Source organism: Salarias fasciatus, chromosome 11, assembly GCF_902148845.1.
Source record: "Salarias fasciatus chromosome 11, fSalaFa1.1, whole genome shotgun sequence".
NCBI lineage: Eukaryota > Metazoa > Chordata > Actinopteri > Blenniiformes > Blenniidae > Salarias > Salarias fasciatus.
Window position 1 is genome coordinate 1,781,492 of NC_043755.1, and position 24,260 is coordinate 1,805,751.

Below are 24,260 nucleotides of genomic sequence, written 5' to 3' on the forward strand. Positions count from 1 at the left end.
GTGTGTCCACCTGGTGTATGCGGCTGTACAGCTTCACCATCAGTACATCACTGACCTGAAAGCATTTTTTTCCAAAACCGTCCGTACTGTCAAATATAAATTAAATGTTTCACATATTGCTCTTGAAAAGCACTTTCAGTCCCTTCTACCGAGATAGCTGCTCCGCACTTATTAAGTGTGTGTTCACACATGTCGGCACTGCTTAGTCGTGACAGATCGCCGACTAGTTCTGAGGCAGCTGCGGCAGAAAGATCATCTTTTAAAAAGGCGCTGCCTGGAGCCAGATGAATATATGTGTTGCTGAAGTCTCAGTATTTATGTAGTCTTTATTGATTCAGATTTAATGAAATGTCTAATGGTGAGCCTGAAACAGTGCCGCCATTGATCCGGCTGTGATTGAAGTGATGGTCAGTACCCCCGTGTTGCTTACATTGGACCTGGCCTCAGAGATTAGAATAATATGAGCACATAAGCCTCTGCTTGTTCCTGGAGTCTTCAGCCACCCCCTCACACCCCCACCCACCCCTCGCTTTCTCCCATTACCTCCCTATGAATTTCTGACAGGTTTTTTTTTTTTTTTTTTTAAATACATGCGTGCGCCGAGAACCTTCGACGGCTCGTTTCTGATCTGTCCAGAGCATTCATGTCACGTCTCTCCAACTTTCTATCTGTCTGGGGGGGGGGGGGGGGGGGGGGGGGGGGGGGGGGGCGACGAAGGGCTGATTGATCCACATCCTGTCACCCTGTAACTTCAACACGGGCCAGCAAATCAGCCTCAAGCACTCCGAACCACTCCCCCCCTCCCCCGCCGCTCCCCAGCCTGCAGATGTTAAGCAAGGAGGGGGCCAACTTCACCTCGGGTTGACTGAGCACAGAGACCCCTCTCAGATGCTTTGCTGCCCGTAAAAGAAGAAAAAAACATTAAAAAATAAACATATTGGACAGGAAAGCTAAATCAAGCCAAGCTGAATCACACTATTGGGAAACATAAAGGAACAAATGCACATTCTGGGGAAAAACCTTTTTATGTTGTTGTGTTGACTTTCACTTCAAGTAATTATCTGAAAAAAAAAACTATAATGAATAGAGACACAGAGACAAGTGAACGTGTGTTTATTTCCCCTTCTCAAAAGAAGAAGTTAGTATAGTTAACTCATGAAATCAAGCTGAATCGGCCATTTATTCGTCGTCTGACTGAGGCTTGCTCCGCATATCTATTTGTTATTGGATGCTGTTTTGTTAGGATTTTATCACTGAGATTATAACATATGAGCTCACCACAACAATCCACTTTCCCTCCAGCTCTCTTGTGATTATTTCAGTCCCTGAAGCGATATAAATGAAGCGTTCGCTGTAGCTGTGATGTGATAAGCCGAAGGTCAGAGCTGTGTCACGCTGATTTCCTTTCACTGCCTGCAGCCGTCGGTCTTGTACTCGTCTATGAACTCATAAAAAGATCGACAAGTGGCTCTGTGGTTAGATTTTTTACATTCTTCCGCCGAAGGCACCTTTTCAACCCAGGTGTTTGATTCCAAAAGATACTGCATCCTATAGAAAAAAAAGGGGGTTTAAACAGAGCTGCAATAATTCACTGTTAAATGACATATTCAGAATAATTGATGAAACTCACGCTCCATCTGAGTCGGTTGTGAGACCTTCTTTCCCCATGAGGAGATAAGATTTTCCCAACTCTAACCGAGCTTTGCAATGAAGCCTCACAACAAACACTCGAATAGAATTGTCATCCATCAGCAAATCTAACAGAAATAAGAGATTCATTATAATGTTTCATTTTAGTTCGTTTTACAGCATCTGATGATTGATTTTGATCTTACTCACTCGATCGTAGGACCTCGGTCACGTTAGTCCTGTACAGTTCAAAGTTGCTCTTCACAGAAACGCTGAGGACCTTCACAATGTATGCTGGAGGACAAGAAAGGGTTAACTAACACACATCGCATTTACATTACTGGTAATTACTGTTAATATATTGATAAGAATGACAACATTTGTGATATTCTGACTGAAGCTACTAGGAAATATTCAGTATGAACGGCACTGACCGTAATCCACTGTAGGTGAGAAGCAGGCATGCTGCGCTCGGTCATTCTTGGTGAGTCTTCGGTTTCTGTGTAACTTAAATGTTTCTTGTAGTTTATGACAGGGTCCTGAGGAAAATATGAACGGATTAATTAATAAATATGTTTTGAACAATGAAACGTAAACCATATTCTGTCAGTTATGTTTCGTTTGTTGACTCGTAGTCTAAAGATTAATGGCCTACTCTCTGCACACTGGCACACGTCCCCTGAACACAGTTTGGAGACCAGCTTGCTTCTCTGTGGAGCCGAGTAAAACACGGTGCACCTTCTGCCTGCGAGTAAAGAACAAATGATCCTTGAATTTCTGTTTGGATGAAGCAAATCTGCTGCAACAAAACATATCTAATGTAAAAGCACAAGCTTACTTGGTTCATAATAATCATAAAACACAGCTGGAGCAGGCTGAAGGAGCCCAACAGGCACTTTTTGCTCAGCATCAAATTCGATGCATAGGTCCCGTTCAAAGAGCTACAAAGGAGAAAAAACAATCAATCATGGGCATATAGGCTACAGTTTTGTGGATTTGTGGATTTGAACTTTACCTCATTAAAATAGATGAGCACTCTTCCATAAGAGACTTCATAGTGGGTGATGTATTGTTCATGTGGCTGTTTGAGCTGTCAGGAAAAGAAAATATTTACCACAACAGAAGCATGCGCTTCATGTAGTTAATGTATTTTCATTAAATCTGAGGTATTCAGTTAGGAAAAAAAAAAGATTTTACTGCCGAGTTTTAGGTTTAATTTGTAATAAATCTTTAAAAATAAACAAAAAATGTCAATAGTTTGATTGCATTTACCAATGGCTTCTTTTAAAAACCACTGGTGACTGGGTGAAAAGTTGCAGTTTACATCTCTTGTGCTTTTTATCTGCATAAACTTGCATCTTCAAGCACCCAGATATTGTCTACAGTCTTCTGCACTGAGACATCTCTAACATATCCATGATCACTGTACTTTTACCAAACAAAAAAGGCACAGTCACGACTTCTTCTACAACCACCGATGTTTCAGATAACTCGATAAAAGAGAAAAGAGACAGTGCAAACTACCAACCATATCCAGGTCATGGATGTCGGCCTCAAATCCGCTCAGCAGAGTGATATCGGCGATCGCCATGCCTGTAAGGCTGCTCTTCCGACTGAGACTGCAAACAGGAAAATGAAAAAAAAAAAGAAAAAACACAAACATGATACAGGATCCGTCACTATTTTTCTATAAGTTTCATTAAAACAAATTCAACTGACCTGACACAGACTTTGTAGGTAACAGTGTTTTCCTGATTCAGCTCATCATAGAGATCTCTCCGGTTCCGTGTTCGAGCATCGAACAGCTCGATTGCTGATTGCGGCACTTGACCCTGCTTCTGCTCTTCAGCATCATAGTAATAGTAGTCGTAATTTTCCACGACCTTAGCTGGAAAGACAGAGATCAGTGTAACTCTGGAGGGTTTTTTTTGGTTTTTTTTTTTATCTCTTGTTATGATTTGTGTTATTAGCTCACCAGTGTACTTCACTTTCCCCGTCACGGTCACCCTGATAGACAGCTGAGCACAGTCGTCCTTGGGTTCCAGGACATGGAACGTTTTCAGCATCTGCCAGGAAGATTTCTTGAATTATGTTTTTGTTCATAACATACCGATTACACACGTGAATTAAACCTACTTTCAGCTTGGCCTCTCCTTCCCCTGTCAGCTGCACATTAATTTGGCCTCCTGTAAATTTCTAAGACAAGATGCAGTAAAAATGAACAAGAGCAGAATAATCTCCTGTGTGAACCACTGTGCTGCTAGAAAGGCTTTATAATACCTTCAGGTCCGTTTCCACCTTGTCTTTTCTGTTTTCCAGTTCCAGAGTTATAACGTTGTGTTTTAATGGGGTTGTGAACTCTGCTGTTATGCGTGCTTCAGGACGAATCAACCTCTTCAGCGCATACTCTGCTAGGGCTTCGAGGGCCACCATGGTGTCCTGGACATAATAACAAGCTATTACCAGCCTGTTCTGATCAAAGAATGAGACAAAGACAGACACTTTATTCACTTCAAGTAACTGTTTGTCGGCTGTCCAGTCACCTGTGTTGACCAGTAGCCTCCAAAGTAGTTTTCTTGCGCAGTCAGCCAGCAGGCGGTTTCGTCGGCCCACTTGGTGTGGCCCAGCTCCACGGCCGTCAGGAGGACAAAGGCTGTCGTCTCCACAGTGATGGCGTCCGAAGAGCTCTCTCTGTTACCGCGATCAGCTGTCCAATGATAGCAGCCGTTCTCCGCTGATAATACGAAACAAAGAAGCAACATTTTGACCAAAATGTCGGGGGTAACACTATGATATGCTTTAAGACAGGAGTATTTGCACAATTTTATACTATTTGTGCTAATATATCCCAACTAATCAATAGATTTACTTCTGACAGTCTCAGATAATGGAGGGCTCACAACCCCAGTGAGGAAACGCTGCTTTATATGTTCTACTGGCTGGCTAAAAACCTCACCTTAAAACATTTACATTGAAACACATTTCATTGATTTACAATATTTACAAATTAGAAATTTGTAAATTTGTGTCTTGATGAAATTAGAAAGACTCCAGAAGAGGACTCATCTCATACTGTAACACCCACACTTGCCTTTTGTGGCCATTGCCTGAAGTTTTGTCCATATGGCTGACAGATCTGCTTCCTTCGGCAGGCAGATCGAGAGGCAATGTGCCGTAATGGCAACAGCATAGGGATGCTGAAGCCTGTCAGTTTGTGACATGAGATATGATGTTGATCTTGAAATGGCGTTTTCCTGAGGAACAGCAGCAAAAAAATCATCAACTTTTTTTGCACCAGTTTCTTGCCAGAAATCATGCTTTTACTGGAGTGAATAAGGAGTTTTTAAAAAGTACCCTTTAATACCAGTCGGGTACCACAAAACACCTTATCCTAGCATGCTTGTTAGGGTTAGGCTTCTTTCATACCAGGAATCCGATTTCATACCGACTTCCAATTTCGGTCCACACCAATCAGATGAGCCGAATTTCTTCGTCTGCCTGTGTGGTCATTGTTCATTTTGACCGACAGCGCCCACAAACACGCAGCTGCTGTAACTGCACGACATTTTCCATGCGTTTAGCCCGTCAATGGTCCACTCTCAAAAGTGCAGTGTGTACGCAAACCAAACCAAATGATGTGAAAATTCTTGCACCGTCACCGATACAGGAGAGCCGAGTCCTGGATTTTCCTGGTATGAAAACAGCCTCAGACAGTAGATTGCTTAAAATCAATTATTTGGAACAGTATAATTTTGCGATATCTCACCGCATTAGTGCGTCCTTCTGTTTCCAGAAATTCAAGGGACCGCTTCAAAGCAATAGTTATAAAAGCAGTCATGGATGCATCTTGATCTATGCCGCTCTGCATCAAACACAAAACCAGTCCACGATTCAAGTCACTGCAAGGAAGGTTGTTTTGATGCATACTGTTTGAAGTGCAACTCATGTTTTAACATGTTTTAAGAACGGTTACCAGGACTCCTCTGTGTAAAACAGGTTGAGGGTCACTGAACGATCCATCCGACTTCTGCACAGACAGTAAATATTGAACTGGTTTCCTGATCCCTTCGAGAGGGACCACTCGACCTCTCCGGCCCTGCTGTCCAGTCATCGCATTCTGACGCTGCGCCACCAGCGATAACACCTTGACTATATAAGCGGTCATCCTGATGACAAAAAAAACAATACAGGTTAGAGAAGTCAAAGGAAAGGTTGAGGAGGAATCTTAGAAAATCAGTGTAAGTTGGAAGACTCACCAATTACTGTAGGCCACTCCCTTGAATATTACATAAGCACCATTTTTACCTCTGAGACCAACAATGCGCATAAAACCTGTCGAACAATAAAAATTTCAGTTTAAACAACAAAAGTATCCTACAATCCAAATGTGAAAAAAAGATGCAACACACTCTCACCAATGATATTTAGATGGGCTTTCCCAGTAACAATGCCATTAAAATTATTCTGAAATTTTTCACAGAAATAAGTCATCAAATAATTACAATTAAAATAAAGTATTTAATTTGTAGTGTCCTTAAAAGTGCTAAAACAATTATATAAAGTTTAAAAACACTTTACCCCAAAAAAAACAGCAGAAATCAGTAAGAAGTGCAAAATAAAAAGGTGTTTTGTCCCTTTTAAAAAAAGGAATTGTGTTGAACAAGTCGCAAATTCATTTTTTCTGATATGACATTGCTTGTAACTCATTAAGCGCAATGAGGTGTCTTTACTGGCTACTGATTCAAAAAATCATTTACACTCTCAAATGTAACTTGTCATGTATTAATAGTGAGCACATAGTTTATAGTCAAACATCTGTACCATGTGGGTCAGTTTAAGGACAGATACAATCGTAGTTACTCAGGGTAAAGTTCATTATCACACCCTGTGCCCCTGCCGCCTGATGCCGCCTGCTCGGGTCCTGTCTTGTGTTCGTCTGCCCTCGTGTTCTCCTACCTCCCTTGTTACCTCCCTAATGAGTATCACCTGTCCTGCCCTCTATTTAACTCCCGATACTTGCTTCCCTGGTGTGTCTTGTTGGTTCCTTGTGGGTCCGTCTGCGTGCTTCCGTGTCCCTGCCTGCACCTCAGCTCAGCTTGCCTGCGTTTCTGGAAATAAAGGACTTCGAACTCTGCCTGCCTGGCTGCCTGCGCGTGGGTCCTTCCATCTCACACCTTTGACATTCAGATGACTTTCTATCAGTTTACTGGTAAAGTCAAAATATGCTGTACAATATTAATGTCTGACTTTTAAACTGTACGCTCAGAAACTGTTGGCAGAAGCTGGAAGACAATCCCTCATCAGTAATCTTTCATGAAGATTCGGCAAGGTGCGGCATCGTTTACTGCAGAAGGTATTGACGTTATCGAAATGCATAACTTAAGAAGACATTTTGTACTAATGGAACAAGAGAATGTGGATAACTGTGCAGTTACCGTGCTCAAGCTCATCAAGAGCTTTATCTCTTTTTCCAGGAGGAAGCTCGAACCACTGCTCGCTCAAGTCAAGGTATCGGATGGCCAAAGCTGTCGGGACCAGGTTCCCCATTGTCTGTTCTACACATCCATTGGGCAGTTGGATCAATTTAGCAACCATTTCAGGCGAAAGAAGTTTCTTTGCGTATGAATTTCCAAACCCGTCGCCTGTTGGATAAGCACATTGACGCAGGTAAGACAGACGTAGCGTTGAACTATGCTAAAGATTATGCTAAAGAACAATAAATGAACTAATCTCCAAAGTAATTATATCAACCCATGCGCAGACAATTAGTTGTACAATTATGACATTTGATTCATAAACAGACACATGTACAAATCGTGTATGTGTGGTTGGGGATGGATCAACATGCAAAACTCGTCATAGACAGTCACACGCACAGGGTCTGGTCAAGGTCAGGGTCAATAACAATAGCTATAGGCCTAGAAATAGCAACATTTTAAAGGATAATAGTACTATTTATTACAATCACAACAATAAAAATAAACTAGGTTGTTGGCTGCAGTTCTGTTAGGCTCTCATGTAAGCCTTAGTAAATGTAGCAGCATATCTTATGAGATTGTTCGGAGTAGGCATACATAAGCAATAACTTCAGCCTACCCCTTTTGAGCTATTTGGCTTTTCTCTGTCTCTCTCTTGTTTCCCTTTTCCCTTTCTTTTTTTGTTACTTATTCCAATTGTATGAGTTGGTTCAACCAAATGCTCAAATAAACCTAACCTAACTGTGTGTGAATTGTGCCTCCGGTACCTTCCATGGAGATGAAGATGTTGGCGCTGGAGTCAGGCACTGTCTCGTCCGGTAGAGTTCCATCAAGAGTGATATTCTTTGAGCTCCTTCCTGTTCCCACAGAGAGAAGGATGGAAACATAAAACCAAGGACGACTTTGAAGTGAGTATGTCTGAGAACGGCAAAAACAACTCACCGTCCAGTTTAATCACCTGGGTTTTCTCCACTTGCTTTTGTAATCCTTCTGACTACACAACAGCAGAAAGAACAAAATAACTGGATGTCATTTGCTTGTCAGCAGGCTGTATGTTAAATGATCTGCCACTAACCTGCACAGACAGAAATTTCTCAATCGCGTCCACCCCCCACTCTTGCTCCATGTCATACAGACGTATTTTGATGGGTATTGAGCCGGTTATCATAGGAACGGCGGAGAAGGAGACAAACTGAGAAGAGTGCGGCTCCACGGTAATGTTGACAAACGATGTGGTGGTGGCTGAACCCGGAGAGCAAAGTCCTTCGGTCTGCTCCATGTTCACGGCCACCTAAGCACATCCAGCCAGAAAACAAACGTCAGGATCTCTCTTCTTAGTTACTGTTTTTATTACAAACAGCTCTTTTTAACATCTACCTCCAGCGCTTCATCACCGTAGTTGTACACAACCGGTGAAATGGAGAGCTGCTCATACTTCTTCACTGAATACGGGAGCCTCAGAGAAACAAATGACGTCTGAAATACTTTGACATCAATCGGCTTAACGACACAAAAACCTGAATAAAATACAGAGAGAGTCAGTGAGTCAGATTGTTCTTTTGTCCACTGTTGGGTAAGAGTGGTGGACTGGTGTTTTTATTACCAGTGGCTGCAGATATAGTAACGACCTGAATCTCCCACGTGGTGATGGAGTCCGGTAGTCTCAAAGAGTGACTGTGGGGAATTTTATTGACGACGCTCATTACACTGACACTCTTAGAAGCATCATCTCTGGCATATAATGATGTGGTCATAAAAGGTTTTCATGGGTTATTGTGATAGAAAAAATAAATCATGTACTAAATGTTGACTGTCCATCTCTTACCGTATTTTTCCATTCACATTGAAGTCTTTGAATTCAAAGCTTGGTGGGAAATATCGGCGGATATACTGATTCGCCGTCCCCAGAAAGAACTGTTCAATGTCTTCTACGGTTGAAGCTGAAAGGTGGAAAAGAAAACTATTCAATCAGGACAGTCAGACCGAACCTGTAAAATCATTTCTTTAACGTTTTGAGTAAAAAAATAAACAAAAAAGCAAAGTCAGCATCTTCTCACTCCTGTCAAAGCCATTCTGAGCATCCTCTCTCATCTTTTTTCGTCTCAGACGTTCTCCGTCGTTGCAACATTTTAGAAAGACGTCCGCACAGTCGCGAGTTCCCCCGACCAGGAGGACCCTCGCCGTCCTCTGCTCACAGGTCCGCTCCATCGGGAGGAGAGAAAACCCTTGGAGGCAGCAGTCCTGCAGGTGTGTATCGTTAAAGCTGGATTCTGAAAGTGACATTCAGAGAAGAATAACACACACATTCATCACTCGGTTCATCACAACATAGTCGAGATCAAGCTGCTTCAGAACTAAGTGAGAAACTTCTCTTACTCAAGGACATCCTTTCCATTTGAAGATCTATCGAGCGACCATGACGTGCACGTTCTGGATTACAGCTGAAATCTGTGGGGAAAAAAAGAAATTGTGTGACAGAAAAGCATCATGGGAAATGAGGATAGTTCTGTTTTCACGGAGTTGGGTTATTGATGCTGATCTTTTTAAAGAAAAGTTTTATAATAAGAGTTTAGTAATGGCCAATAATTTAACAACAACTATCGTTAATAGTATGTGTCTGCAATCAACAAATATGACAGCTGTCATACCCAATATATCTATTGTGATGAGTGATTTGAGAAAAATCTGCAAGAATAGAATTTATTTTCAAGAAATGCGGCTTGTGACTTTAAATTAAAATGTTATTATACAGTAATGGATCAAATATCTTTTTACACAACTGGCAAATTATTACATTATGGACTTTTTTGCTTTGAAGACAAGCTGCTCTCCAAACTGAACTACAGTAAAAAGAAGTACATCAGCTGGGTTATTTTATTTCTTTTAGTCATTTGATCATAGTCAAAATATGTTTAATAATAATCCCCTATGATCAGAGGGCTGGATGGCGCTGTGGTGGTTAAACCTCTTGGTTAACAGTCAGATTGTTCTGAGTTCACTTTTGATTTGAGAGCAACTTATAAAACCAAGAAAGAAACAAGGTCACAAGAGTACTATTTTAAAAGTAACCGAGTGCGTAAAAACATAATGTAATCATACCTTTTCTGTAGTCTGATTTGCCCTGAGACACAAACGACAGGCCAGCATCAACCAGTGCCGACCAGGAGTCGGAGCCTCCACCGTACGAGCAGCCAAGGTCGTAGGACTTCATACTGGAGAACACCTGACGAGCGACGGAGCAAAATTAAGAACCTGCATGCTAAACGAGAGAGAATGAATGGAGTGCGTGTGAGTGTGACCTGTTTGGAGGTCAGCTTGTTGTCGGCATTGAGAGCGTAGAAGGCCTTATCCACAGCCAGCAGAGCCACTGTGGCTCGTTCACCATGCAAATCGATGTGCAGCGTCGACTGTTTCCCAGGTTTGGACTTTCCTTCTTGTGACACCTAAGACAATGTCGTTGTCTTATTTCTTTGCAATATGACAAATAACATGTACATGTACATTTTGCAAAATTTACATTATATGTAAAGCTTTGAACTGATTCCTTCTATTTGACAAATGAATTCCATCGAGTCCACTCAAACCACAGAGGTAAAGTTCTGTTTGTTTCCCGCTCCGCTCTTATCTGCCTTGTTTACTCACCTTGACCTTTATCTTACATTCATCCCTGACATCTACCCACGCTGAGTCGGCTATGATGGCTCCACCCTGGCCGTGAAAGTAGCCAATCAGACGGAACGATGGAACCATGTCCGCCGTGATCTGCAGGTTCTGTTTCACTGATGTACCGATCCCAATGGAGCCCTGTGTGACGACGATCCCACGGCTCAGGACCTGCAACCCCAGTGCAGGTGTTTAACCATGGAGCCATGTCGCTCCGACGACTCATTTCAGTCCGGTTTTTCTCACCATGTAGTAAATGTAGCCATTAGTAGGCGCGTTTCTAGTGTTGTATGTCACAGAAAGTACGTCACTGGCAGAGTAGATCTTGTTGGTGAACGTCATGTAAAGGTAGCTGCTGCTTTGAGATGAGAGACTTCTTATGACTCTCGTCGCTTGTAGGCCGTCAGCAGACACCTATTGGAGGGTGAAAACAGTTAAAGCAGAGCTGAAGCACCAGTGGATAACACTTTCAGCTCACTCTGCAGATGCCAAACCTGAACTGTAATCTCAGGCCCGTTAGCAACAAAGTTAAAGGTGGCAGACGCTGCCCCCTCCTGATCAGTGACGACTCGTACAGTTTGTCTTGAAGAGGCCTGCAACTCAATATTTAAATTCACGTCAGCTGCTGGGGAGCCGTCTTGCAGATGCAAGGAAACCTACAACAACAAAAAAAAAACCTCTCATCAAAATGAATGTGATCTTGAAGTCTTGAGCAAAGTGCATTTGCTGATCTCAGCCGTACCGCCACCTCCAGTGGGAATCCAGGGACGAAATGAGAACGAGTGCGAGAAAGGTCCACGGTGTATTTCTGGGAGAAAACAGGAAGGTAAACGTCTGCCTCTTGTATTTCACCACCTGTTAGGAAAAAAAAAAGTTTGCTTTTTTTCAATAAATAAAGTGATGTAAAGATTCCCCAAACTTTTTATAAGTCTGTGAAAAGTGTTACAACTAAACCTTGAATGATTAAGTTGAACTGTCAATATTCTGCAAAACTGAAATTAATGTTGGCCAAGAATGACAAGAACATGCAAAACAAGAAACACATATCTGTGATTAAATAAGGCTGCTATACACTATCATACACCAAAAATTACACTGTATTAAATGAAATAGTGCTTTAAGTCTTCAAACATGTAATGAAATATTTCCCTTCATCGTGATGTATTTTGATTTCTATTGATGAGAAGACATTATTTCAGAAACTGTATATCATATTAACCTTTTTGGAAGTTCTGAGACGTTTGCAGCAATAAAACAGCACAGTGAGAGCGAGTACATTACTTTGAATGTTGGTGACAAACACTTTCACGTAGAGCTTTTCCCCCTTCGTCCGCAGTTCAGTGAGGTTTTTCTTCACGTAGTCGCGGAGCTTCGAGTTTATCTCTGCTGACCGGACAGAAATGACTGCTTTTCCATCTTGGACCTGCAAGAATCCGTATGTTATGTAATCAAAGAAATAGAAGGTTATCAGATCTTGACGTTTTGGAGAGACACGCCCATTTCTTACCGAACCAGCCACTTCCAGTCCCTTTATGAATTCATGCCTCATTTTATTATTCTCATCTTTTGTTGCAACTCCAAATTGACAGTGGTATGCTCCCTTAACTTTCTCACCATATGTGTACCTGCAGAAAATCACTGTGAGTGTTGAAGTCGAAAGAACAGCCTGCAAACAGATTAAACGTTGAGGAGAGATGTCTGCAACACAAAGCCACTTCTGACTCCTCATCACCTCGTTGCTCCCTGAAGCTTTCCATTGAATTACATTTTGATTTAAAGATGAAGGGAAATACAAATTTCCACTTGAACATATAAAATAAATAAGTAGCTGCAACAGCTTAAACATCTTGAAAACATAAAAAGGAAAACAAAATCCTGAGTCCTGAGACAACAGGAGTAGATTTCAGAGAGAATATTGAATCTTAACGGTGTGTTCATGACTGACTGGGAAATGGGAAAGGTCCCAATGCAACAGCTTTATCGCAGTTAAAGCGTAAATAGACTTCTTTAGCTGATGATGCTGTTATTTACCTGCAGAATTTGACTGCTTGACGTTTTCCTTGTTATCATGTGAAAACACCGAACTCAAAAGTGATGCTAACTTTTCCCACTTTACATGAACGCACCGCAGAGTCAATGGAACAACACTTACATCGCTGAGATGGTGAAAATGAGCTCTTCATCAGTCAGCAAAATGTATTTCTGCTCCATGTCGATGTTGACATCAAAACTGGGTAAAACTAGAGCGGAACAGTGAACACGGTTTTCAAAAGGGAGAAAATATGATTTGAGGTTTAGGGTGATTTTCAGCTTACTGAATTTTTCCACGCTGAACTCTCGGGAAGCGGCACTAGCTTCATCGTCTTCATAATGGACCACTATTTTCCATGTTCCAGTTCTTTGGAAAGAGAAGAAATGTGTCACATTTGACTGAAATGTGTCGTCAGCTCCCAGATGATCACAGATGTGTTTGAACACACCTGGAGACGCTGGGGATGGAGAACATTCCTCTGTATATTCCTCCCTGCCCTGACCTCAGGATCTTCAGTACCCTGTTCCCATCAGCATTCTGTCAGTCAAAGCACAGATCACCATCAGCTTATTATGAATGACTTTATCAAATCCTCACATCTCAATCACTTAATTTCCCCAATGAATATCAATGGGTGACTTAATATCATTATTTAATCGATATAAAATGTATTTATTTGATAGTTTGTTGAAGGTTTGAAGTAGTTGAAGTGACTCATGAAACAAACTGAAAGGGAGTGACAGAACAGAAAAAAACAAGTGAAATGCTGTTTTCCAACTCTCCGACTGACGTCAGTGAAGAAGCGATACTCACATATACTGAGAGATAGAAGGCTTCCTCATGAGGCTTCAGGTAGTGGTCCAGAGTGTATATCCTGTAACTCACTAACAACACAGATCATCTCACATCAGTGAAAACAGATCTAAAGTGTTTTGTCTTGTTTTGCTTGTGTGTGGCCTTCACCTTGCTGTGTGGGGTTGTAGACGGGCTGATTGGTCTGAATGAAGATGTATCCCCTGTGTTTGGAGACCAGGACCTTCGTTATCTGCCTGATACTGAAAGACGCACTTTCCGCCACAAGCAAAAGGTAGGGGGGCTGATTCTTTTTAGACAGACTCGACCAAGCCTCCCAGTTGATCTGCAAAGGTTAAAGACGACAGTGAGACACACGTTCCGAGTGTGTCGCCGTGTTTCGATGGAAGTGGGAAGGTTTCCATACCATCAGTTGAACCGTTTTGATCTCCTTTTCCGTCGCGCACGCAACAGTTTCCCTCGCAGATACGACCGCACCGGAGGTCTCGTCCTCCAGGTAAAGGGTGACGGCGTGCCCGAGATGAGGGCTTCCCATCTGGACCACCACTTTCTCACTCACACCCCGATGAAACACGGTCGGTGCCGAGATGAAGAATCTGCACACGAAGCAGAGGAGCGTCTCCAAATATCAGTTTATCGCAGAGAGACAACGAGCCGCCCTCAGTACAGCCTCAAATGCATGTTTCTGGACTGTGGGAGAAAGGTAGAACATGCAAACTCTGGCTTTCTTGGACCCCTTGCTATGATTTGAGAGTGCTAATCGCTATGCCACCGTGCAACCTTTATTTTGAAGAACAGCTTTATTTGTAAAGTTTCTTTACATTTAAAAAATAAGACCATTCGAATACATTAGCAATACTTCCTCAAATAAGAATGAAAAAATAGAAGATGTAAATGCAATACAGGATTTAAAGAGGCATCGCTGCAAAAATTGAGCTTGATTTGAAGCTGCCCTGCAGGTTGCAAGCAGTCCGTCACAAACATTGATGCCATGAAAAGGGAAAGCAGATTCTGCGTGTTTGGTTTTGACTGTCAGAACAGAAACACTCATTTGATCCAGATGAGCTGAGAGTCTGCTGGAGATCTTTCATTTCCTTTAGTTTTCTTTTATTAAGTAAACAACACACTGACATTACATAACTACAAAATGAAAAGCTGAATAGTAAAGTCTTTGGCGTGGAAAGAAGCCTGAAGAGCTTCCCGTCACCACAGCAATCATTAAAACAGGCTAAATCTTAAAAACTGTACAACATGAAGTACGGAACGGGAAAAGAAAACAAACTAACATATGATAAACAGATACTGGCTGCTTATTCGTCATTTTTTTAGTAAGAGCGTTTTGGATGTATATGAAAGTTTATAAAGAAGATGACTTCAGGTCTGAGCTTCAATAATCCTAAAGATTAAACCTCTGAAAGACTGTATGGCAGTGTGGTTAATGAAAATCACTGGTTTGCTCTGTTCAATGCGATTGATTATCTGATGATGAAATAAAAATCATCCACTGTATCTGGAGGATTTTGCAATAAATACATAGAATTTCTGAAATTTCTGAAAGGAAGTAGCAAAAGTTTCAACTTAACAACAGAGGCCAGTGGAGTTTTAAATCTATTGGATTAAAAATACTGACTGAGATGTGAAGGGAATGCAGCAGCCCAAACAACACTGCTGTCTACATGTTTTCATATAAAACTTATACTGAGTTAAATGATTACGTTTTCAAAGCAAAGGCAAATTTATTGATATAGCAACACAACGACCTTCACAGTGCTTTACAGGGAAACAAACATTAAAACAAGAACTGATCGCAACATATCCTTGGATTAAAATATTCACAGTTCAATATTCTGAAGTAAATTGAAGCCACTGCAAAGATCTGGGAAATGTTCAGAGCTACTTTTGTAATGCGATTACATCCTTTTGTACTTCAAAAATCTTCAGCTATCTTTGCAATAACCACACAATCACAAATCAGATTCTTATCACAAAGATGCATTCAAGGTCTTCTCTCTTGTACCTGTTTTGTGCTGAAGTTTCCGCAGCCACCATCAGGAGCAGCATCGACACGATGCGTCCCTCCATCGTGCAGCATCTGTTTCTTCTCCTGCACTGACTCAGCCTTTTGATCAACTGTGAGTTTTGTAAGTCTTGTTGATTTCTCAATATGTGTCCTTTTCAGTACCCTCCCCTTTCTGGATGGTCCAACTGGCCTGATGCATTTCACCAGTCTGTTGTCTCAGGTTGCTGATATAACAGCGTTTAATGGAAGGCATTTGCCAGATATACTATGAATGCATATAATAGCAGATGTGTTGCATATAGCATATTTTTTGTTAAACTTTGAAACTGTATAAAGTTAAAGAGAGAGAAATGTGGCAATGGCCCAGCTAACACACGTCTGTCCATCTTTTGTCCCTTCTTGGCTTGCAGCTCTGAAAAGTGTTTGTTTCTGTTTCACAATCCGGAGCCACTGCTCTCTATCTCTCACTGGTCACTGCAAGTGGGTCAGATTTCCCCTAAACCATGTGATTTACCAGAAATCTAGTTTTGTTTTCCGGGCATGTGGGAGAGTAAGGCGATAGTTAAGGGAGTGATTTGAAAATAACAGAACGAGGTGACTTTATGATGAACCTCTCAACTATTCAGTACGAACTAGCAGGAGGCCAAAAAATAAAAATAAAAAGCTTCTTTTGATCCATATATTCTCTGTGATATTCACACAACAGAAGTCAATGGAGTATTTTTTTTTTTTTTTTACTTAGATCTTCAACATGGAAAAGAATAGATAAACACAGAGACAAAATGTTTGAACTTTATTTTTATTGAAAAAAGAAAGTTGGACAAAGGAAGCAGCGGAGAAAGAGATAAATGTTCGTCACATGTTGCAACCTTGAACATTAGAGCCTGTTTGTCCTGTAACTGAAAGTTTGTCACCATGTTTAAAATGTTTTCACAGGGTTTTATCTTTCTTCATTAAAAGTCTCATTAACAACTCAACACACAGCCTGGACGCAAATCCTGATTCACATCAGCCTCAAGTCGGTTTTAATCGTCTAGAGTGGAAACGCTGAAAATAATTTATTTCCATCATGTTTGCATGTTTGAAGACATTTTCTCGTAAAATGAAGTTGGGGAAAACTCAGTGCTATTTAAAAAAATAAATCTGATTGCGTGTAAACTTCTGTTTTGTTTTGTTTTTTTAAGAATTTAGCTCCTCTTTTTGACACAGGCTAGGATGACAGACTCACACACACACACACACACACACACACACACACACACACACACACACACACACACACACACACATATACAGACAATTTAGGGCTGTGAATTAAAGGAACTGAGCATGCGGGAAAACTAAAATTAGAAAGACACAGAGAACAGTTGAGGCTGATGGCTGTTGGGTTCAAACAGGGAACATTTCTAGGACTAACCACTTCATCTCAATCTCAACTCATTTTTAAACACACCGATTCTATTTTTCGTCTTTACTGAAATAAATGCATTTGCAACAAAACAACTTAGCTATTTACATTTTTATGCCAGTTTTCACTTCGATCAATTTTGATATCCACGTAATCATTTAATTTTCTTTTCTTTTCAGAGGTCATGTTATAAAGTGACCCATCCGTCCGTCCTCCAGGCAGCTCGCAGGGCTGAAGCAGTTTGGTTGAGATTTTCTATCACATTCATGCAGATCATATAAGATGTGCTTGTTCCAGCCTGCAGCGTCCATTTTGTCAGACGAGTGAATGAAGACTTTTCTCTGTCAGTCTTCATTTTTTATAACCTGGTCAAAAGCTACAGGTTCCGTCTCTGAACTTATCCTCTCCCACTGGAACAACGGTGTCACATTCCTGGTCACTTGTTTCTATTTTTGTCCCCCAACAATTATAACCTATTTTAAATGATGAAAATCAATTCTTATGGTTAGGGTTAGGTCCTGGCATTGTGATCATCTATGAAAGTTTATAACTATAGCTACACGTGTTATAATGGCATTATAATACTTTATGAATGTACTTATAATGTGTTATACAGGAGGGCTTCAAGTAAAGTGTTACCAATTATTTTATAAAATTTTGCAAAATCAATTCTTTATGTTTTGGGCGCAAAAAGCAGGAAAGCTAATGCATATAGTTTTTTTGTTTGTTTGTTTTTTGCCTCAGTGCTGTCATGTGAATTACCAGAATAAGTAACAAGTTGTTTATTGCTTCACTGAAAGGGCTTCAAATAGGTATGAATGAAGAAAAAGATAATTTTCTATTATTGAGCAGTATCGATATTTGAAATAAAAGAACTCGTTTTGAATGAGCTTTTGGAGGAGTTCTGCTTGAACGCTGAAGTGACTCCACTGAGACAAGAGCAGCAGCTGAGACCCCCCCTTTCCTGGATGTGAGACCCCTGCACAAGTGAACAGATGAATTGACATAGAGAGAACATTTAGTCAAAAACGGTTAATATAAAAGTCACTTTTGTTCCTTTTGATTAGATGTAATTCTCCAAAAAAAAAAAAAAAGATAAATCATAATTTTAAAAATCAACAATTCCCAAAACTTGTTGCAAAATGTAAAATCTGTCCAAAGTTGTCATGAATTGCAGCAGCCTTGGAAAAAGTTAAATCAGTGAAAAACAACGAAAATGTGAAAGTTCTGTCTGCAAACGCTCTGTTGTAATTCAGAATATTGAATGTGAATAAAGAAACCATTTGTAAACTTTAACTCAAAAGATTGTGTTTATCGGTCAATTTCCTTTCACTTGTCTGTATTGATTAAAATTATATTGATTTATCTTTAAATCCAGAAGAGGCCCCAAAAGGAATCAGGTTTTTCTTCACAAGTAACACTGATCACTGATCACTTCAAGCCTCCTGTTGATCTCTGTATCACAGCAGTAACAGTTTAGAGGAGGTGTGTGAGAGCCGGGGGCTTGATGTCCATCCACAACTCCTGAGCACTGAGAAGTATTACAAGAATTGCGTTTGGACAATCAGCCCCAGATTCCCAGTCGGAGTCGGACTGAGCTGCGATAGCATCCTTTATCAGCGGGATCAGATCCTGCAACAGATGGATGGTGAGAAGGAGTGTCGTTCAGGGTTAAACGAAACAAGTGGAAAAGCTGTGGAAGTTCTCAATCATTGCTTATTAGCAGAGCTGAAAAGTTGATAGTTCCTTCATATCTTTCACCAAAAAACAGTTAAAAGAAACATAAACTACTCCAATACTTACATGATGAGTAATCACTATACTGTAATGATAGTTCCAGAGATGCAGCTATTAACCAGTATTATTCCCCAAGCCTTAAACTCTTCTGTTTCCTAAGTATGAAGTGTGAAGTCCGCTCTGCTCTGCGTCCGTCCTCGACTGCCGCTGCTTCGGTTTGCCTGTCCTCTCTATGTCTTCCCTACTATCCATCTCATTTCATGCAGGAGTGAGGTTACCTAAGAGACCAGCCTTCAATGGAGAAAATCTCCTTTTCTACAATTAACTGTGAAAGTGACAGAAGGAAAAGAAGGGTGGGATCAATGGAGGGGTGCAGGCCCGGGGTGGAAAAAAAAAGGAGTTAGAGGAAAGGGAGAAGTGCGCATGACAGGTAGAGAGATGTGAAGTTTAAACCTTTTCCCAAGTCATTTTAAAGTTTCAAGTTCAGAAACGATCATTCTCAGTGTGCATTTGGAATTTCTAAACGATGGATTTGTTTTATTTGAACGTGCCGTGCTGTGCTTCACTCCTGTTTCATTGTTTAATTGGTGCATTTAATGTTTTATGCGATGATCTGATTTGTATTTTGTGTGAAAATCACTTGAAGCCCATGCATGAAATATTTAGCAACACATTTACTTTGATCTGGATTTGTGATTTCAACACACATTTTTAAATACGAGTTTCGAGCTTGGAGCATCTCTCAGTCGAGGATTAGGCTAAATGAGGTGGCATTACACTGATCCCATTGGAAATGAGTTATGTCTGACCATAATCTCTAAATATTCAGAGCGAGTGACCACTGGGTTAGCACGGAGAGAAGTACACAAAAGGGTGTGGCGTGGGAATGTGGCCAGGGGTCGGGAGTGAGGGTGAAGGGGTCATAGGTCAGAGCCAGCTGGACAGCACACAAGAGGAGCTGAGGGTGAGAAAAGGAGGGGAGGGGGGAGTCCAGGGGCCGAGTGACTGGACCCAATGGGACATTAACATTGAACTGACGGGAGGCTCGCTGACCAATACCCACTCTGTGTGTGTATGTGTGTGTGTGTGTGTGTGTGTGAGGAGGGGGCTCGCTAAGCTGTGACACACTCGTGTAATGGTCCGTAGTAATTGACAAGTGACGAGACCCTCATTACGGATGCAGGAGCGGTGATCAAAATGCAGCGGTGAATTCCAAACGGTGGGTTCTGGCATTCAGGGCCTGGATGGAGCGAGTTAAGCCTGACAAGCAAAAGAAACCCGCCATTAAATAAGTAACCTTTAGAGACAATAATCTGAAACTTTAAGAAATATTATTTCAGTTTGTTACTTTGATATAGAAACATTCTCACCCGAGTCCAACAATTCTTTTTTCAGCAATTTCTCTTTTTTGAAATCTTACAATGTTTTGATTTAACATTCTTCACACATTGTTTCATTAAATCTCTAAAATTTGCCCGCTTGCAGTTTCAGATTCATTTATTAGAAAAAAAATGTTATGAAGAGATAAACTGACAAATATTACCAATTATGACTTTAATACCACAGACTGTGAGACATCATGACAGTTTTTCTATTTCACAGCTTTCATTTGGATCACTTTATTTGTAGCCGAAGACACACACACACAACTTTTAGCATTGAAACAGTTGAATCCTGCCGCCTGGTCGGTGCTCTGAGTTCCTCAAGGCTGCAGACAGGAAGGTGAGAGTCTGCGAGCGGCGTCTTCTGCTAGTGAAGGTCAGGTCAGCGAGGGCAGCAGGCAGTCTGGACCGGGGGCCGCGCTGGCCAAAGCCGCCCAAAAGAAAGAGGACTTTCTGGGGGCCCAACGCAGGGGGTCAACATGCAAATAGTCACCTCTGGGGGGGAAAACCCCGAGCGGATCAATTTTCTCACATCAGTCTTGCTGCCCATGACTGTGAATGTGCACGCCTACACATCGCATAATGTTTTCATGTTTAATGACATTCAGGCTCAACAATGGAGCAGGCAGATGTATTTCAACAAAAGCTGGATCCATGATGTCATGTGGGACACGGGGGGGAAAAAAAGGCGCTCCCAAAAACAGAACAATAACACACACACTAGAAATATTTTATTTTAATTTTACATCAGAGATAAAGGTAGTTTCAACATATTTTGTGATTTGAAGCGACGCCTGGACCTCCACTGTCATCCGGCACACAGAGAACACAGAAAGTTGAGTTTTTCTGTCTCTGGTAATCCGACCCATTGCTGCCTCCCAGTGGCTTCAGCAGCGCCACTGGCTCCACAGTCATATTCCCTCCCGGGCCCGTGTCCGGGGGCCCAGTTCTGGAAGCAGCCCGGGACCGACCGGATCCAGAACCAGAAGTTGAATTTGCAGGTGTAGCGCAGTCCCAGCCAGACGTGAGCAGACGTGGCGTGCTTTGCCCTCTCGGCCACCTCCTCCTGGAGGCCTTCGGTCGTGACGTGGACCAGGTCGACGTGGTGCTCCCTGCAGTAGCTCATCGCTTCGATCCACGTCATGTTTTTCTGAATCAATATGACGCTTCCTGTAAACAGACAACAAAACACAGACGTGTTTATCTCACAAAAGGAAAATTATCACAGAGGCATGTAGTCGTGGAAACATACCTGAGTGCCGTATGTGACCTGTGACTTGTGTCGTGTTCTGGCCTTTGTGCTTCATGTGCGTTGCTGAAGCTGAGGCAGTCTCCGTGCTCACGCTCACTGTAAACCCGGGCTGCGTCGCTGTCGCGTCTGGCGTTTTCGCTGTTGCCTCGCTGAGGTCTGTGCTCCACGCGAGCGACTCAAGCTGGGTGGTGCTCGGCGCCGTGGGCCCGGTGGCGCTCGTCTCTGCTGTTGTGGTGAAGACTTCCGTTGTGGTTGTGGGCTCGTCGGTGGACACATAGAAATCAGATGTTTCCCCGACTTCCTCAGATGAGGTCATGGGAAGAGGAGTGAGAGTTGTTGTGTAGTTTGTGGCGAATGTTGCTGCTGTCGTACTTCTTGAATTTGCAGTTGCTGGAGTTGATTTCCTCGCTGTGAAAACCAACAGTTATTAATATACAGTCCAGTGAAGAGAATGACAGATGTATTCAGATGTGTTCAGCAATTTCACTGAAAATTTTGTGATTTGGGAAAATAAATATATATCAAATTTGCTTCTTTTTTTTAGTTGTCATTTGATTGAAACTGTTGAGAGTTTATTTTTTCACTTTTTCTTCTGATGCCTTCTGGAAAATGCTCCAGATCGATTCTCATCCAGATTATCAAACAGTTGTTATCCTTGGGCCGTTGGATATTAAATAACCTTTGATATGGACATTAGTGCTTTAATCTTCATCTGTTATTTGTCTCATCTGTACAGTGTGTCTAGTTTTTATACTTTATGTTGATATGCAAAGGGAGCAATACCTGTAATTTATTATGTGCAACATATAATAACAATAAAGATATTCAATTCAATATACAAGTGGGGATTCTTCACTTCAGATGCATTTCTATACACTAAACTGTCTAGTTTTACTTCTGTCTTTATTCTGAATATTTTTACAGGCAATTTCGTGATTTGTTCATACAGGTATTTGTCATACTTTATTCCTGGGATCATCTGTAATATTTTTTTTCCTCATTTCAATGTGTCAACATCAATGAAACAAGAATTTTGGACCGGTCTTCAGTAGCTGTCTGCTTATGGTGAATCTCTTTACACATGAGAAGATGAGCGAAAAAAAATGTTGTACAGCGAGTTCTTAACTAGGACACTTTCACTGTGACTTATTCGACAGGCTTCTTTTCAGTCTGTTTCACTGATGACTTTAGGATAGCGTCACTTTCTAATAGTAATAGAAAAAAAATCATAAACTTACCTCCATAACAAACAAAGTCCCGTCTCCCACTGCATCTCAGATCGTTCCACCGGCCTCCATCTCTGAACACAGCGGCTGTACAGTTCTGGCCACTCCGGTAATTCGGCTGAGAGGATTTCCAGAAGCGGAATGATGAATTACTCCCATCCGACCATATCCAGGGATCTCTGAAGAGGCCGATCCATACGTTTTGTGAAGCAGACACATTTTGCACTGCTGTATTCTCCTCTGCTGAGTGTATGCTCACGAGATCTGACGATAAGTCCCGGCAGTGGCTCTGAGCGTTCCTCCATGATTTGGCTTCAGCAACAAAAATGTGACCGCTGGTATCCCCATTATCTGCAAGACCAAAGTTTTGCACTTTGAACACAAACAACTGTGTGTTATGCTGTATTTAAACATTTCTGTGATCTGAAGGAAAACTTGACTGAGAGGTCATCACTTTACTCACTCTGACAGACGAAGTTTCTTTCAGTTCTGCAGTCACTCTCAAACCACTCGCCATTCAAATCCATTGCTGCACATGAATCTTGGTTATTTCCCTGTGGTTCTCCAGATCGCCACTTAAAAAAGTCAGTGTTTTGATCGATCAGAGACCAATGCCACATCCACACACCTCTGGACTCCAGTCCTATCCAGGCTCTTGCTGTTTTATGAGAAACCAAAGCGATGATGTTTCTCATGTGTTCGGCGTTGGGAACTGTTGCTAAATCAGTGTACATCTCTCTGCAGTAGCTTTTTGCTTCTTCGTAGTTTTTTGAGAGGTCGACGAAGTGGTACTCTAGAGATCCCAGGGTGAAGGAACAAAATACTGTGGGATAAGAAACAGTCACAACAGTTAACAGTAGGAAAAACATTGCAAAACTGAAAAATCGCGTGTGATACAAACCTGAAAAAACGATCAAAGACAGTGTGTAGGTCCTTTTCGTCACAATAAGTCTGTTTTCAGTCATTCCGGTTAGAAACTGCAGCTCAATAATTAACAAAAAAAAAAAATCATGCAAATATAAAATCAATGTAATGCTCTGCTTCTGTCTCGAACATGAGGTGCTCTTTGCTTTGAGCAGCTCAGTAGCTGCACTAAGAATGCCACTTGGCTAGTTCAGAATACCTCCAGAGGAGCAAATACAGACAAAGCTGTTTTTCAAGTTCCCTTGTCATTTGCGCATGGCGCATTGCTGCCAGGTCAAAATCATATAAAACGTTTGTCATATGTCATTACAAAGGAATATGGAAGACACAAATCTGCTCCGTCATTGTGTTGCAATAAAAATTACAGTCCACCATCTATCAGTGATAAGCCAAGTGGAAAAAGACAGACAATGAACAAAGATTTACAGAGTGAACGAGTCAAAGAACAGTTTCTTCATTCTTTATTTGCAAGAAGCAACAAGCAATGACAATGAATACATTCTATTCTCTTGACAACTGCTGCAAATGTGGCTAAAAAACCTGCATTCATACCCCAAAGTGCAAGTCATTCCTCACCCTGGAGAAAAACATTGGCTTAAATATTTTGGATAGTGGAAACTATTACTGAGCAAAATCAGCGAGGCAAGAACAAGTTGTGCAAGACTGTGTGTGCCCCTCCTGTTGAAGGGGGAAAAAA

The 24,260-nt window shown here is 41.5% G+C and overlaps 2 protein-coding genes across 3 annotated transcripts; both read right to left on the reverse strand.

Moving 5' to 3' along the window:
• Positions 1-1,096: 1,096 nt before the first annotated feature.
• On the reverse strand, positions 1,097-15,742 carry c4b (complement C4B (Chido/Rodgers blood group)). Its single transcript, XM_030103804.1, has 41 exons — positions 15,632-15,742; positions 14,021-14,210; positions 13,765-13,939; positions 13,615-13,685; positions 13,250-13,338; positions 13,085-13,167; positions 12,922-13,009; positions 12,277-12,394; positions 12,051-12,192; positions 11,512-11,624; positions 11,264-11,425; positions 11,016-11,183; positions 10,749-10,940; positions 10,406-10,549; positions 10,206-10,329; positions 9,483-9,554; positions 9,164-9,376; positions 8,932-9,046; positions 8,710-8,780; positions 8,484-8,623; positions 8,182-8,397; positions 8,049-8,100; positions 7,874-7,963; positions 7,065-7,271; positions 5,886-5,961; positions 5,603-5,795; positions 5,396-5,491; positions 4,721-4,883; positions 4,173-4,363; positions 3,910-4,068; positions 3,766-3,825; positions 3,605-3,695; positions 3,349-3,517; positions 3,158-3,248; positions 2,645-2,719; positions 2,468-2,570; positions 2,285-2,374; positions 2,064-2,168; positions 1,840-1,923; positions 1,631-1,757; positions 1,097-1,548 (listed from the first exon to the last, which is right to left on the reverse strand). The coding sequence occupies exons 1-41, from the start codon at positions 15,694-15,696 to the stop codon at positions 1,407-1,409; spliced, it is 5,115 nt and encodes a 1,704-aa protein (XP_029959664.1). The 5' UTR covers positions 15,697-15,742; the 3' UTR covers positions 1,097-1,406.
• A 4,671-nt stretch (positions 15,743-20,413) lies between these two features.
• Positions 20,414-23,721, reverse strand: LOC115397473 (macrophage mannose receptor 1-like). Of its 2 annotated transcripts, XM_030103811.1 has the most exons (6): positions 23,541-23,721; positions 23,103-23,462; positions 22,899-22,990; positions 22,652-22,818; positions 21,414-21,821; positions 20,414-21,331 (listed from the first exon to the last, which is right to left on the reverse strand). In XM_030103811.1, the coding sequence occupies exons 2-6, from the start codon at positions 23,154-23,156 to the stop codon at positions 20,970-20,972; spliced, it is 1,083 nt and encodes a 360-aa protein (XP_029959671.1). In that variant the 5' UTR covers positions 23,157-23,462; positions 23,541-23,721; the 3' UTR covers positions 20,414-20,969. The 2 variants fall into 2 exon arrangements, with proteins under 2 accessions (XP_029959671.1, XP_029959670.1); XM_030103810.1 differs by having other exon boundaries at positions 22,652-22,990.
• Between the last annotated feature and the right edge of the window lie 539 nt (positions 23,722-24,260).